The sequence below is a fragment of the Nomascus leucogenys genome, unplaced genomic scaffold (genome assembly GCF_006542625.1).
Source record: "Nomascus leucogenys isolate Asia unplaced genomic scaffold, Asia_NLE_v1 001454F_36228_qpd_obj, whole genome shotgun sequence".
NCBI classification, from domain to species: Eukaryota; Metazoa; Chordata; class Mammalia; order Primates; family Hylobatidae; genus Nomascus; species Nomascus leucogenys.
Genome location: NW_022096070.1, coordinates 13,051 through 28,488, shown reverse-complemented (window position 1 = coordinate 28,488; position 15,438 = coordinate 13,051). Strand labels below are relative to the sequence as shown.

The 15,438-nt window shown below is 38.0% G+C and overlaps 1 protein-coding gene and 1 pseudogene across 1 annotated transcript; one reads left to right on the top strand and one right to left on the bottom strand.

The window, feature by feature from the left end:
• Positions 1-1,456: 1,456 nt before the first annotated feature.
• Positions 1,457-4,863, bottom strand: LOC115833801 (beta-defensin 106-like). The gene is made up of 2 exons (XM_030808632.1): positions 4,815-4,863; positions 1,457-1,605 (listed from the first exon to the last, which is right to left on the bottom strand). Exons 1-2 carry the CDS (start codon positions 4,861-4,863, stop codon positions 1,457-1,459), a joined length of 198 nt encoding a protein of 65 aa, XP_030664492.1.
• Positions 4,864-7,355: 2,492 nt separating this feature from the next.
• LOC115833799 lies at positions 7,356-9,130 on the top strand (annotated as a pseudogene).
• The last annotated feature ends 6,308 nt before the right edge of the window (positions 9,131-15,438 follow it).

The window sequence follows — 15,438 nt, the reverse complement described above, 5'->3', positions numbered from 1 at the left end:
ATATCTTATACTGGGTGAGTTATAAACAACAGAAATTTATTACTTACAGTTTTAGGGGCTGGAAGACCTCAGAAGATTTATTATATCCTGAGGACCCAGTTTGTGCTTTCAAGATAGCACCTTGTTGCTCAGCCTTCACTGGCAGAAGAGACAAACGCTGTGTCCTCCCATGGTGGAAGGAGCATGGCAGCTTCTTTCAACCTCTTTTATAAGGGTGCTAATTCCATTCACGAGGGCAGGGCCCTTGAGGCTTAATCACCTCCTCAAAGGCCTCACCTGTTAATCACCAGCGTGGGGATTAGGCTTCAGCATTAATTTTGGAAGAACACATTCCCACCATAACAGTAATTTTGAGGCTTAGAAGCAGAAGGTAAATTGTCAGCTAGTTTCTAGGAAAATTGTAGGCAGTGATTTGGGGAAGAGGGTCTAAATCACTGGAGTTACTGAGAGTCATAGAGGTATTTACGACCCCCTTGCCTGTCAGCAAATTTTATCTCAGACTTATGTGTAGAGAACAAGTCTATAGGAAATATTTAACTAGCCCCAATGAAAGACATGGAGTCATGATGATTAATTTAGACAGGTGTGTGTGTGTGTGTGTGTGTGACACATAAAAGTCCTTGATAAATGGACTGCCTATCCATCAATTTGTCGTTCATGTAGCTATTCATGTAAATGTATGCTCATTTATGTGGGCATATGGCATGATGGTAAAAATTTTTTAAAAGTGTACTCTTGCGATAGTTTGCTGAGAATGATGGTTTCCAGTTTCAAGGACAAAAAACCAAACACCGCATGTTCTCACTCATAGGTAGGAATTGAACAATGAGAACACTTGGACACAGGAAGGGGAACATCACACACTGGGGCCTGTTGTGGGGTAGGGGGAGGGGGGAGGGATAGCATTAGGAGATATACCTAATGTAAATGACGAGTTAACGGGTGCAGCACACCAACATGGCACAGTATACATATGTAACAAACCTGCACTTGTGCACATGTACCCTAGAACTTAAAGTATAATAAAAGAAAAAGAAAAAAAAGAATAAAATTTTGTTTTGTATTAAAAAAAGTGTGCTCATTTCTCTACCTATTCATCTTCTTTCTACTTCCCTCTCTCTCTTTTCTTTCTTTTCTTTTGTTTACTTCTTTCATCTCAATAGGCTAGTAAGCACCAACTGACTGAGTAGAAGCTAGAGATTTGTCGATTTCTAGTCTCTTCTAGTCCTCTTTTAAGAAAAATATCAGATGGCTTTGGGACAATTTATTTACTCCAGAATGATAGAAAAATAAACCAGGATGGAGGGAGCATTAAGGTCAGGCAGTGCTGTTCTCCTTTCTAAAGGAAACACTTGACAAACTGAGCAAAGACAGTCATTTATTTTATTAAAGTGTCTGCCTACAGCAGAGGCAAGACAGGTTATGTATGCTTCTCTGGAAACCCAAATCTTCTGCATTAATCTATAATGTTCCCACATGGCTGGATGGTCTGCCAGCATTTCAGAGACTTCTGGCAGAGAGCAATAAGTTCTTCATTTTTCCGACAATTGTTCTTGCATGTCCCTTTAAGTTTGTCACATTTCTCATCAAAAAATGCATTCTTGGCTACACGAGGGAAGGAGCCATTTGGATTAATTCCCTTTTCAGGCATATATGTTTGCCAGATACAGTTGTATGACTAGTTGGTGAAATTTTTTCACAAGCTGTCATAGTGCCATATCCTACCGGTAGAAGAGATGGTAGGGGACCTGATTTTTATCTGATATTCCAGTCTTGTAGTCACACAGGGTGAAATACCAGAAAGAATACATTTGTCTTCCAGCATTTGAGACCAAGCTCTGTAGGAGCTTTGGGAAACGTAAGCTATGGTTCTTTGATTGAAATCTATTGGGGATAATTATCAACTTGTTCCATAAACACTCCCAGAGGTTGCTAATTTTCCTGGTGCACTCTCAGAGGCTGCTACTTGGTGAGAGTAGAGCAAGAGCTGAGACTGAGGAGATAGCTCCACACCAGAGTGAAGGAAGGGATAAAGATATGAAAAGAAAATGAGTTTACTGTGGTAGATAGAAACTTGCTTGGAAGGCTCAGCCTGATTTCTCCTCCATATTCCACCAAAACATTGACTGTGGAAAACTTGTGCTTTAGAGAAGGAGGGTGCAGCATGTTGGGAATGTTTTTCTAAGATTTTCTCAGTTCAGTTTGCACAGAATTCCAGTTCCCACCTTAGGACTTTATCAGTAGCAGTCCCAAGAGCAGCCTGCTTGAAGTTAAGGACAGACAGTACGTCTTATCAGGATCAACATTTTAGAGTTGCCCTATTTGTGTATACATAATGAAGGCATCAGATGTACAGAGATTGCATTTAATGTCTAAACTATAATGTATATACATTTAATGTCAACATATAAAAGTGACTTATTCACATCTGTGTAAAACTTACAGCCAGATGGATTAGTGCCAGCATATGCACTAATCCTTATCCAGGATCAGCACATCAGTTCATAAGTGAAAATACTCCACTATTTCAAAGCTTGATGAACGCTGGCTGTCAGTGGCAGGGGTCTATGTTCTCTCTGCCCTACTGTAAGGCAGATACTAATATAATACTATACTATAGGCTATAGTGTGGTATTGAGATAAAATCTTTTTGGTTTAATATAGTATTATAGTATAGCTTAGTATATATTAAATTACTAGTATTATAGTATATTCTAGAATAATAGTGTATACTATAGTATTATACTAGTATATATACTATACTATATTCTAGTGTATTATAGTAGTATATATACTATATACTAGTGTATTATACTAGTATACTATACTTATACTAGTGTATTATACTAGTATACTATACTATATACCAGTGTATTATACTAGTATGTACACTATACTATATACTAGTGTATATACTAGTATAATACACTAGTAATAATATAGTATATATACTATAGTATTATACTAGTATTATATACTATACTATACACTAGTGTATTATAGTACTATATATACTATACTATATACTAGAGTATTATAATAGTATACATACTATACTATATACTAGTAAATAATACTATATCTGGCCAAGTGCAGTGGCTCACACCTGTAATCCCAGCACTTTGGGAGGCTGAGGAGGGTGGATCATGAGGTTAGGAGTTGGAGACCAGCATGACCAACATGGTGAAACCCCGTCTCTACTAAAAATACAAAAAATTAGCCAGGCATGGTGGCAGATGCCTGTAATCCCAGCTACTCAGGAGGCTGAGGCAGGAAAATCACGTGAACCCAGGAGGCAGAAGTTGCAGTGAGCTGAGATTGTGCCACTGCACTCCAGCCCAAGGAACAGAGCGAGATTCTATTCAAAAAAAAAATATATATATATATATAATATATACTAGTACAATACTATATAGTATATAATACTAGTATAATACCATACTGTAATACTAGTAAATAATTATAGTATATATTATGCTATACTATAATACTATACTAAACCAAAAAGATTTTCTCTAAATACTATTATAGTATAGTATTATATTCTAGTATATCTAATAGATAATTATTAGATTATCTAATAATTATATAACAAGTGTTATGTAAGTATAGATAAGTATCTATAATTATATAATAATTATAGTAATAATAATTTTATAATTACAGTATTATCTAACAGATAATTTTATAGTATTATCTAACAGATAATTTTATAGTATAAACATCTTTTTTGACTAATTATATAATGAGTGATCTGAAAAAGATACTCTGGCCAGTTTCAATGTGCATATCAAAACCAGTGGCCTGAATACGGCATAGGTCACTGTGGGTCCTAGATCCTCTGTGTCCTGACACAGAATCTACTCTCACAGGCTTGTCACAAAACAGACCAGAGCTGAGCAGCTGATGTGAAAAGTTGAGCATTATACCTGGGATTGTATATACTGGCATCTGGCACAAATTGGGACTTTACTGTGGGCTTTGAGACCCTTTCTTCAGCTCTCTGGAGGCTCACAGGAGCCTGGTCTCATGCCTTAATTTTGGAGAGGATACAATTGGAGCCATTGGAGATTCCCAGGAGCAGGAGAAAGTGAAGAGAGTTTGATATGGGAAGGGCGTCTTTAATGCCTCTTACTGTGGCAAGGACAGTTGGGCTCCTACCCTGGCTTTGTTTTGGTTATCTATATGACTCTGAAAACACTTAGCCCATCTGAGGCACAATTTCTCATCTGTAATAAAATTTGTAAAATGGACCAGCAAACCCAAAGATTTTCTCTAACTGCCATTAAATTAGAGGTAAGACAGAGTTTTCCTTAAAGGCACTGGCACTGGAAGACTAGATGCATTTATGTGAAGCTCTCATCACATTATGTGGCTTGATGATATGTGATCAAGGAATGGCAGTCCAAGCTATGCTGCTTTACCTGTTGCCATGACTGGCATGAATGCATAGGTGTCTCTAAGCTCAGATCCTTACCTGTCTCTCCTCTTTACCTGTCTCAATCTCTACCATAACTACATTTTAAAAGGTTCATAGACTGCTATCCTTGTTTTAATTTTTTCTCAATTTTTGTTTTTGTTAGTGAGCATGAGACTGAATGCCAAAAGGCATCTTTCCTGGCCTTCTTTTATCTTTCAAACCTGTGACAGCCCCTCCTAGATAACAATGTAAAATGCAAAGGAATTACAGAAGAGGCGTTGGGGGATATCACCTCTTGTAGTAGATGGGTTGATCACACCCAGGCATTCCTGAAGGGGACCCTCTCTCTGGGACAGCACCTCTGATCACCTTCCCTGTAAGATGCCCATTTTACCTGGGGTCAGAAAGAAGAGCACAGCAAAGAGAAAGAGGAAAGTCCTCATGACTGGGAGTGTCTTGAGAGATCAGCACCGCGTCCATGAGGACAAAGCAGAAAACACCCACATTTATACATTTCTCCAGACCAAGTAACATCTCGATCAGTGAGGCTTAGCAGAAATGAGAGATTTCCATGCTCTGCTGCACAGAGCCCAGCCACCTCAGTGGGTGTCACTCAGTCTACAGCTCATCATTTTTCTGACTCTGGAAAGTTTTCAAGAAGGAAAGTGGGGATGAAGGGAGGAAAGAGTAGGGCAGACACGGAAAAATAAAAAAATCTGGAGTCAGCAGTTTGGTTTCTAATCCTGGCTGTGCTCCTGAAAAGCTTTGGTTTACTCATATGTAAAATGAGAGTAATTATACAATATCTCAATGTATTGTTAAGAGCTGGTGAACCGTAGTGAGGTGGAATTGAATTCCAGATTCAGTCTTTTTGAGCTTTGTAACTTGGCAAAGGGCTTGACCTAAGCATGTATTTGTTAAAAAAATGTGAATCTTGCTGTATGCTGCACGCTTTTGGTGCTTGGTCCTGCCATGCTGCCACCTGTACATGGCACTGTTGACACAGCAAGGGGCTGGCAACCACAATGCCTTGCCCTAGACACTCAGGGCTTAGACATCAACTCCAGTCCTCTGCATATTCACACCCAGGTCACTGTGGGGGATGGGTTGCTGGAAGGGGATCATAAGGGGGAGGCCAGGTGGGGCCCAGAGTGCCAAAAGTGAGGGACGAGTGGCTAAGAATACTCCCAGGAAGGTGAAAAGGGAAGGTGGTCTGAGTGCACATAAGCCATGCTTCCAAAGTCCCAGAGCATGCTCCACTGTCTCAACAGACTTATTTACAATGCATATATTCAAAGGTAAAGTTATTAAGACTTTCAACACAGTGACTACAGAGCATTAAACCCCAAGTTGAGGCAGGGAGCTGTGACTTACTGGGCATTTGTCCAGGTGGCTGGTCCTGATGAGGCTATACAAAATGCCTGAAGTTGAAAGCCTGGAGACTCGGCCCTATCCCTACGTATACAGGCATTTAGCTTGGATTCTGAATCTAATTGTTTGCAAGTCACAGCAGCAATATAAAAATGAGTGCCTTCCTGCATAGGTCAGAAAAGGTTCATGGTGGAATTAATGTACTTGAGAAAGGTTACAGAATACTTGAGCTCAAGGCTGAATAGAGAGAATGTGCATGTAGTCTTAGTGATAGTAGCCGAAGCTCTGCTAAGCACTTTATATACCTTGTCTCAGTCAAGTCTCTCAAGTATCTGTGACTAAGTACCGTAATTGTATCTTCATTTTAGGGTTAGGAAACTGAGGTTCATCAAATTAAGCAACCTATCCAGGTCATATACTTTGTAAGTCATACACTTTGTAGCTGTATTTTAAAATTATTCTACTTTACATTACAGAAATGAAGAAGAGAACATCGCATAAATATAGGCAACAGGGTAGGAATAAGCAGGACTTATTTGAAGGGAAGATAGTGACATAAATTTGCTTTTCATTCCATGTTTTATGTGTGTGTGGTGTGTGTGTTTTTGTTTTTTTTTTTGTTTTTGTTTTTTTTGAGACAGGATTCGCTCTGTGCCCAGGCTGGAGTGCAGTGGCATGCTCATGGCTCACTGCAGCCTTAACTGCTGGCTCAGGCACTCCTCCCATATCAGCCTCCCAAGTGGCTGTGACTACAGGTACATGCCACCATGCCCAGTGAATTTTTAAAAAATGTTTTGTGTGGAGACAGATCTCACTGTGTTGTTCAGGCTGGTCTCGGAAACCTGGGCTCAAGCAATCCACCTGCCTTAGGCTTCCCAAAAAGCTATGATAATAGACATAAACCACCCATCTGGGCCAGTACTCATGTCCTTAATGATTTAAAATATGCCGTAATTATGGCTTTGGTGTGTGAAGTGATACCTTACAGGAAGGGGACTCAGAGCTAACTTGACAAAATGATTGCTACCCCTCCTTTTCTCCCTGTGATACTTGTAGACAATAAAAATCAAAGCTAGAAAAGTGAGAGTCCACATTTATTGAGTTCTTACATGGTACCAGGCCTCCTTCCAGCATTCCACATGTTCAAACACTTTTGCATTATAACATACTAGATTCTTAAAAAACCTGAGAGGCAGGCAGAATTGCAAGTGGGTTCTTATTTTCTCCCAGAAAACAGAAGCTGGAAGAGATGAAAGGGGTACTAGCTTCTGGCCCCTGCATTAATATGGTGGAAACTCGCATGGCACCTGCTCTTTCAACCTCTAGCCTGGTGTTCTTTCCACTACACCAGTTAGACTCCCCAAAATAAAAGGCTTTCTGGATGCCAAGGGCTATTATCCATGATATCATCCCTTGATCCTGGGAAATGGGAGCATATAATGTGTTTTATTGATTCACTTCACTGATCAAGAGCATCTCCTCATTACTTTTAAATAAAAATGAGCCTCTCATTTGGGTGTTCTCAAGGAATCCCAATCTGTATTCTGAAGAGTCTTCCCTAAAGATGGCCCTGATCAGGAAGACATTTTATTTTCTATTTGCTGTGTTCTTCATTTTGGTTCAACTGCCATCAGGTAAATAAAATGGATGGGATTTTATTGGGCGATTATAAAGCCTGATGATTCTTCTCTATTTCACCTTAATGGTCAAGCTCTCATGGCTCCTGTCATGGGAATTTCTTAGACCTACGCTGACATTTTCTAAGAGCAAACAGCATATAGTGTATTTTTTTTTTTTGTAATTTGTTTTGCTGGTTACCTGGAATGCTGGCTTGAGAAATAGAATAAACATTGCAACTGTCTGATCTACTGTCTCCTGTTATGCTATGTCACACGTGGAGTTGGAATGTTTTATACAGTGTTAATTCCTGTGTTGATTTTAATTTTCAAAATGTATTTTGTTTTCAATTAGGGTGCCAGGCAGGACTTGATTTTTCCCAACCATTTCCATCGGGGTAAGTTAAATCTCTTGTATATAATTATTTCTCTTTTAGAACTCTGCTCTAGTTAGCTCTCTCTGAGGTCTGGAGGCAAAGAGGGGACAGAGATAGTGGCGGAAATAGAATTTTCTGAAAAACGAGTTCACTAACTTATCTTCTTCCTTTCTCTGTTCCAAGTATAATATTGATATTTTTGATTTCACAAAAAATATCTTTGTGACTGGACTGTAATTTGGCCATAGAGGTTTGGACTTCAGTGGCTTTTCCCATTAGCTGTTGGTGCTCACTAAACCAAGTTCTTAGATTTATTGTTGTACCAGTCAATTAGCACTGCTCTGTGAAAATGCCTGCCCATCTCTTGCAGCTCTGCTGCTAAGTCTGGTAACAATATATGTCAAAATTCATGAGGTTAGTTGAAGGAAGCTCAAATTAAAGAGTGAGGTTGCCTCAATGGAAACTCAGCACCATTGCAGAAAAGCTATTCATAGCAAATAGCCCCCAGATCTTTTCTTTTTCTTTGAAGTCATCTTAACAGAAAGAAAGCACATTGTAAACAAAAACTAAAAGAAATATGTAGACAAAGTTGAAAAGGTTTTAGGACAGAATTTCAAAGTGAGAAATATTAAGGTTGCTACTAGTCCTTGAGTGTTTGCTCTGTCCCAGGCATGCTGTTAAAAACTTTACATGGACTTGTCGTGTAATCCTCAAAACAGTAATATTCCATCTGATCCCTAAACTGATTTAAAAATGTAGTCAGGTGCTTCTAGAATGGCCACTGGACAAATGAGAATGTGGACCTTAACCTGCGGTTACTAGGCCCAACTAGAGTTGAGCCTAATTCTTAACTTCATCTTCAAGGATCTTTCCAAAACCACAATATACCCCTCCCATTTTTTGTCTAGCAAACTTCACAGTCATATCAGGTACGTATTTTTATAGTTCTGTAATATGTATGTCTCTTTGTCTATCTGTCTCTTGATCCCTGCAAGATTAAAACACTTGGAGAGTAGGAATGTGAAGATCTGTTGCTTAAAAATTAACTCTCCTCAACTCCCTACAGCAAAAGCAGAAAACTATTTTTGAAAAATCTGGGCTGCTTCTTGAAAATATTCTTTGTAATCATACAACGAACTCTCCCTTATTCTTTGGTGGTCTTTGACATGTTCCCCATTTCTAGACATTTCCTGGAAAGCTCCCTCAGCACTCTTTCTTGGCCAGGTGAGTTTGCCGTCTTTGAGTCATGCAAGTTCAGTTGGGGAAAATGCAGGAAGGATGCTGGAGAATGAGAAGCCCTGTGGAAATTGCAGGCTGAACTTCTCTGCTGCAGACAGAGTATCTGACAAACCGGACAGCACACTTCTGGCCTTAGAAGCAAACCTGGATATTCAAAGAAGTTCAAGAGAAGTTATGTGGCTTATCCAAATCACACAGTGAGTGAGTCTCAGAATCATTTTCATTTCTTTCTTTCTTTGTTTTGTTTATTGCTTATTTTTTAGAGATGACTTTTTTTTTTGAGATGGAGTCTCACTCTGTTGCCTAGGCTGAGTGCAGTGGCTCGATCTTGGCTCACTGCAACCTCCATCTCCTGGGTTCAATCGATTCTCCTGCTTCAGCCTCCCAAGTAGCTGGGACTACAGGTGCACACTGCCATGCCTGGCTAATTTTTGTATTTTTACTAGAGACGAAGTTTCACCATGTTGGCAAGGCTGGTCTCGATTACTGACTCAGGTGATCCGCTCACCTCGGCCTCAAAAGTGCTGGGATTATAGGCATGAGCACCATGCTGGGTGAGATGACCTTTAAAAAAGTCAAGACGTGAGTGTGTACCTAGTATCTGCTGAATCAGATACCACTACTATGTATTTGTAGAGTACCTCTAATTATGAATATTTTCCATACTTCTCTCATATGACTCATGATTACCTTATGAGATAGGTTTTATTACTCCTATTTACATTTGAAAATATTGAGCTCAAGAGGCTGTTAGTTCTTCAGAGCCATAGCTAGGATCCAGTAACTGGTGTGCATATTGCTGTCATGTTTTGTGTATCCATCTGTATGTACTAACTATGTTAATGGAGTAATAATTCTATCAAATATAATACATATTTTTATATTCACATTATTTCTTGGTTTGCCTAAATATTGTCATTCATTGATTCTAGTACTTATGGTGTATTTTACCTGTGAAAGAAAATGATAGAGATTAACTTAAAATGTTCAACACAGAATGTGCATAAATTGTTGACTGTGTACTTTCGCCTTGTGAAATAAAACCCAGCCTCAAAAATAAGGTCAGAATTAAACCAGTCCTATGAACAGTGAGTTGAACTTAGTTACTTAGTTTTAACGTATAAGATTAAACAATGTTTTGTTAACATTTGGGCCTATTATTTGTCTCTTGTGCTCAAATCTGTTCCTTGTTTTTTTCTGCTTTGCTGAGTAAAGGGAACTATTAAATGCAAACTACATTTTCTAGGCTTACTGACTTCTGGCTGGTTTTGGTCAATGTTTCTCCTAGGAGAATGGGAGATTGAAGAAGGAAGGACAATGTGTATTTTCCCTGACTCCCTCTCTTCTCCAGCAGTGGCTCTTCCTGCTCAGCAAGGCCCCTGCTTTTCTGTCTCCTGCTCTCACTTTGGCAGTCCCACTGCAAGTTTAGTTCTGCCAGCCAGTGCTGCTCCCAGGCTCACACAAATCCTTCTGTTTTTTCCTCAAACCTAAGGGCAGTGGGAGATTTCAGCTGTGACTACAGTAGGGTTGCCTCATTGTTCCCGCTTTGCATTGTCATCTTTTCCAACACTTTATTTGTACATATTAAATTCTTTCTATGGAACTATCCATTGCGGGAACCCTTTTAATGCTTGATTGGTTCAATTTTTAGTTCACTCTATTTACATATGATCCACTGGTTTCCAAAAGAGATTTGGAACACAGCCTTCAAGAAGCCTACAGTGTTCCTTCATTTATACAGGAATTACCCCAGGGAAGTGGGAAGTGGGGTATTTGGTCTTAAGTGTCCAGTTTACAGTAATTATCTGCTGGCAGATGCTCCTCCTCCCCAGTTCTCCACAGTGCAAATGCAGCTGCTAGCTTACAGAACACCATGAAACTGGAATACTACTTACTCATTCCAAATACTGCATTGCTTTATCTTAAAAAAAGGCTCTGGACCCAGTTGAAGTTTCTTTTAATGAAAGATCATGTAGTGTCTCAGAGTCATACAAAGTGGTAGACCATAGCTTGCCTGATATTACCGCACTGATGACCTCACGTAGCATCAGATGGCAGCTGCAAGGACACCTCCCACAGGTGCTCGCCTAGTCACAAATTATTCCCTTTCATGGCAGGCCAAGTCTCACTAATGCAAGCCTCCATAACAACTGTTTAGTACTCATTGGGTGGTGAAGTTAATATCAAAAGCTTAAAAAGCCAGTTCCCCTGATATAAAGGCTGAATGTAACAAAAGCCCCCAAGAGTTTTGCTTAGGCTTTCCTGGACCTTAAAGCATGACCAAAATAATGGAGGAGTTCTTAACAGGACCCATTTAGATTAAATAAGTTTATAGGAGGTCTGAAGGAACTCCCCAAACATCAGTGATTTAGCAGGAGAAAAGATAAGGGTAATAACCCCTGCACCTGGACCCATTTATGATAAGTACATTTACTGAGGCTCCAGAGGAAGGTTCTTCGGGAACTCAGATCTTAGTTATAGATTAAAGGAAGTTAATAACTTATGTCTTTGGATGAAAGCACACTTACACATAGGACATAGAGCTTAGAAGTATATAAGCTCTGGAAAACTTTGTAATTTTAAGTTGGGTCTGGTTGATAATTTCCAGGCCTTCTCCCTATAACTGGTTGCAGAAATAAAAACTCTCTTCCTCCCCAGTTTATTTGCATCTCATTATTGGGCTGTGAGAATAGCAGCCCGACCCTCAGTTTGGTCCAGGAACACTTTTTCTTTACACTTTAGATTCGTGGAAACAAAGAGACTGAAAATTAAGAGGACGGAAAGAGGTTTGCCATACAAACAATAACCAAAAGAGAGCTGTAGTGGCTATACCATAGTGCACAAAACAAACTTTAAGACAAAATTGGTACTAAAGATTAAGAAGGGCATTTTATAATGTTAGCGAGTTAATCTATCAGGATAATAGAACAAGTATAAACACATGCACCTAACAACAGAGTGCCAAAATACATGAAGGGAAAATTGACAGAATTGAAGGGAGAAATGGAGAATTCAATAGTAATACAGGAGACTTTAATATACCACTTTTAATAATAGAAAAAGATTAGCAAGGGAAATACAAGATTTGAACAGCACCGTTAAACAATTAGACCTCGAAGTCATCTGGTGGAACACTGCGCCAATTACAGCAAAATACACATTCTTCTTCTGTTAGCATGAAATATTCTTTAGAATAGACTGTATGTTAGATTTAAAAACAAGCTCCCTCAATACTTTAAAAGGATAGGAATCGTACAAATTGTGTTTCTCTGACAAAATGGGATAATAGGAAAGAAACTTGGGAAAGTCAACACTATGTGGAAATTAAACAGCACAAGTGTGAATAAATGATAGATCAAAGCAGAAAAACATAAGGTAACATAGAAAATACTTTAAAGAGAACCCCCAAAACACTTTAAAATACACAACACAACAGCAACTTACCAAAACTGTGAAGATTGCTGCTAAACAATGCTTAAAGGAAAATTTATGGTTGTAAATGCCTATATTTACAAAGAAGATAGATTTAAAATCAATAAATTATCTTCCATCTCAAGAAAATTAAAGAAGAGCCAATTAACCCAAAGCAAGCAGAAGGAAGAAAACAATAGAGTGGAAATAAATGAAATAGAGTCTAAGAAAACAATAGAATAAATCAACACAACAAATTTTATTTTTTGAAATGATCAACAAAATTGACAAGCCTCTAACTAGACTGACTAAGAAAAAAAGAGAATACTCATATTACTAAAATCATGAGTGAAAGAGAAGTTTTACAAACGATCTTACAATTTTTTTAATATTATAAAGGAATACTATAAACAATTGTATGGCAACAATTTTGATAACCTAGATGAATAAATGCCTAGATATGCATACATATCAAACCTAATTCAAGAAGAAATAGAAAGTCTAAAATGGACCTATAACAAATAAAGCCCATGAATTGATAATAATAACACTAACAAAAATCCCACATAGTAAAACCCAGGGCCAAATGGCTTCACTGGAACATTGTAAACATTGTTATCCCATTTTATTTCTGCCTTGATTTTTTTTTCAGACAGGGTCTCACTCGAAGCTCAGGCTGCAGTTGCATGGAATGATCTCGCTCACCCCATCCCTGCCTCCAGGGCTCAAGTGATCCTCCCACCTCAGCCTCCTTGAGTGGCTGGGACCGCAGGTGCCTGCCACCAATGTCCAGTTAATTTTTTATGTTTCGTAGAGAATAGGGGTCTCATTATTTGCCAGCTAGTCTCAAACTAAACTCCTGCTCAAGTGGATTCTTGGCCTCCTCAAGTGCTGGGATTACAGGTATGAACCACCTCAACCTGGCCTGGCTTGCATATTTTTTCGATGAGAAGTTTGCTGCAGTTATTCTGATCTTTTCTACAGGCAGGTAGGCATGTATGTTCTTCTCTGTTGACAAAGGTAGAGGATGTTTTTCGTTTTTGTTTTTTTAATGTGCTCCTTCTCCTAGTTCTCCTAGCTTTAATATTTTGTTTTGCATTTGTTTTAGGATTGTTTATTCGCCAGTGCTGTACAAACAATTGTTGTTCTTCCCCCAGTTTTCTTAATTTAAAAAATTAAGACTTTCTTTTCCATATAAGAGAAAGATTCTTGCAAGCTTTGTTCTCTCTCACAGTGGCTCCTGTTCCCCTCACCCAACTTACATCATGAAAATATTCTAATCTTTTTTTGTAAGCACCTGCTGAGTCTATGGAGAAGACATTAGAAGTTGGTGTGAATTTCTCTTTGTCTGTGACCCCGGACGTTTATATTGTTTCTCATAGTTTATGCTTGCTCTTAGCAATTCTTTACAGACTTTACCTGAAATCTTTTAAATCATATTCTGAGGGTAATCTGCTTCAGGTAAGCAAGCACCTCATGGTCTTTTATTTTTTGGAAGTTCCTGTTCTTTTCTTATATTGTAGTTAGGTGGTGACTTGTGATCCTTAGCTTTCCGATGAGTTCAAGAAACTGAATATTTGCAATTTGCCGTGTGTTTTGCTGTGTATTTGTTTCATTGTGGGATGATTTTCTTTATTGTATTTCTACATCTTAAGCAGAAGCCATTCTTCATTTAATAACACATTTACTTTCTGTTAAGAGATACAGAAATACTTATATTTTCTGCTAATTCTTCTGTCCAATTTTGGTAAGTTAAATTTTTGAGAGATTTTTCTATTTTATGTAATTGTTGAAATGTTTTGCATATACATGTTGACAAAATTTTATATTAGTTTATTGTTTCTGGATCTGTAGTGATAACTTCTTTTTCATTTATTCTGCCATACTTGGATTTACATTGTCCCTTTTCTAAGGTTGCAGAGCCATAATTTTAAGTCAAAGATTTTAAACATTTTCTTCTTTTCTACAATAAGTATTTGGATACAAATTTTCTTTTGAAAGTTTTGTTTGTTTGTGTTCCACAAATTTGATTATAGAGAATGCTTTCCAATTATTCTCATTATTTATTCTTTGATACAAACACAAGATAGAATTATGTTGCCTTTATTCCACATATTTGGAAATATCTAAATAGCTTATTTTATAGATTTCCATTTATCCTCTTTGTGGTGAGTAAATTATTACTCTGAAGAATTTAATGTGTTTAAACACATCAATATTGTTTATGGCCTAGCATATGTTTATGAATGTATCAAATTGTACTTGATAAAAATGTGTATTTTGCAGTTGTCTTATGATATGTTCTACAAATATCAATGTAGTCAGTGGAATGGAGGTATTGTTCAGGTCATGCATGACTTTGCTAATTTTCCCTGTGTCTATTCAGTTGCTGATGAGAGTGGTGTAAAAAATTTTTCTACATAGAATATAGAAGTGTCTATTTCTCCCTTTATACTAAATCAAATAATATAAACCATGTTAATGGTTTTTATGTATTGTTTGATGGATTAACCCTTTTCTCCTTAACAACAGCACTCCAGTGCAATTACAGCGAAACCTGTCAAAAAAAAAAAAAAACCTGCACATGTCCCTGACTTAAAATTAAATTTTTTTTGTATTGTTTTAAATATTATTTTAAGAATGGATTTATTAAAATCATGTCTAGGAAAGGATGGTGGCTATATATCTTATCATGGTAACATTGAAAAGACTTGAAGAAAAATGAGAAGTCTAAAGAGAGACACAGGAATAGAATATTCCAGGGCAAAAGGCAGGGATTCTCTGATTTGTCTCCCATAAATGATGATTTAGTTAAAATCTGATCCATCAGCCCCACATTAATCATTGGAGGCATGGAAAATAGTACGTTCCCCAATGAACTTACAAGCAAGGATGATTCAGCCCCTTCCAGGGCAGTAGAACATATTTAATCCAATGTCCCTTGATAAAAGAGCTTGATTCCAGCTACTGCACTCTTCATTCAGCTCTGCACTGAGCTGGAGCC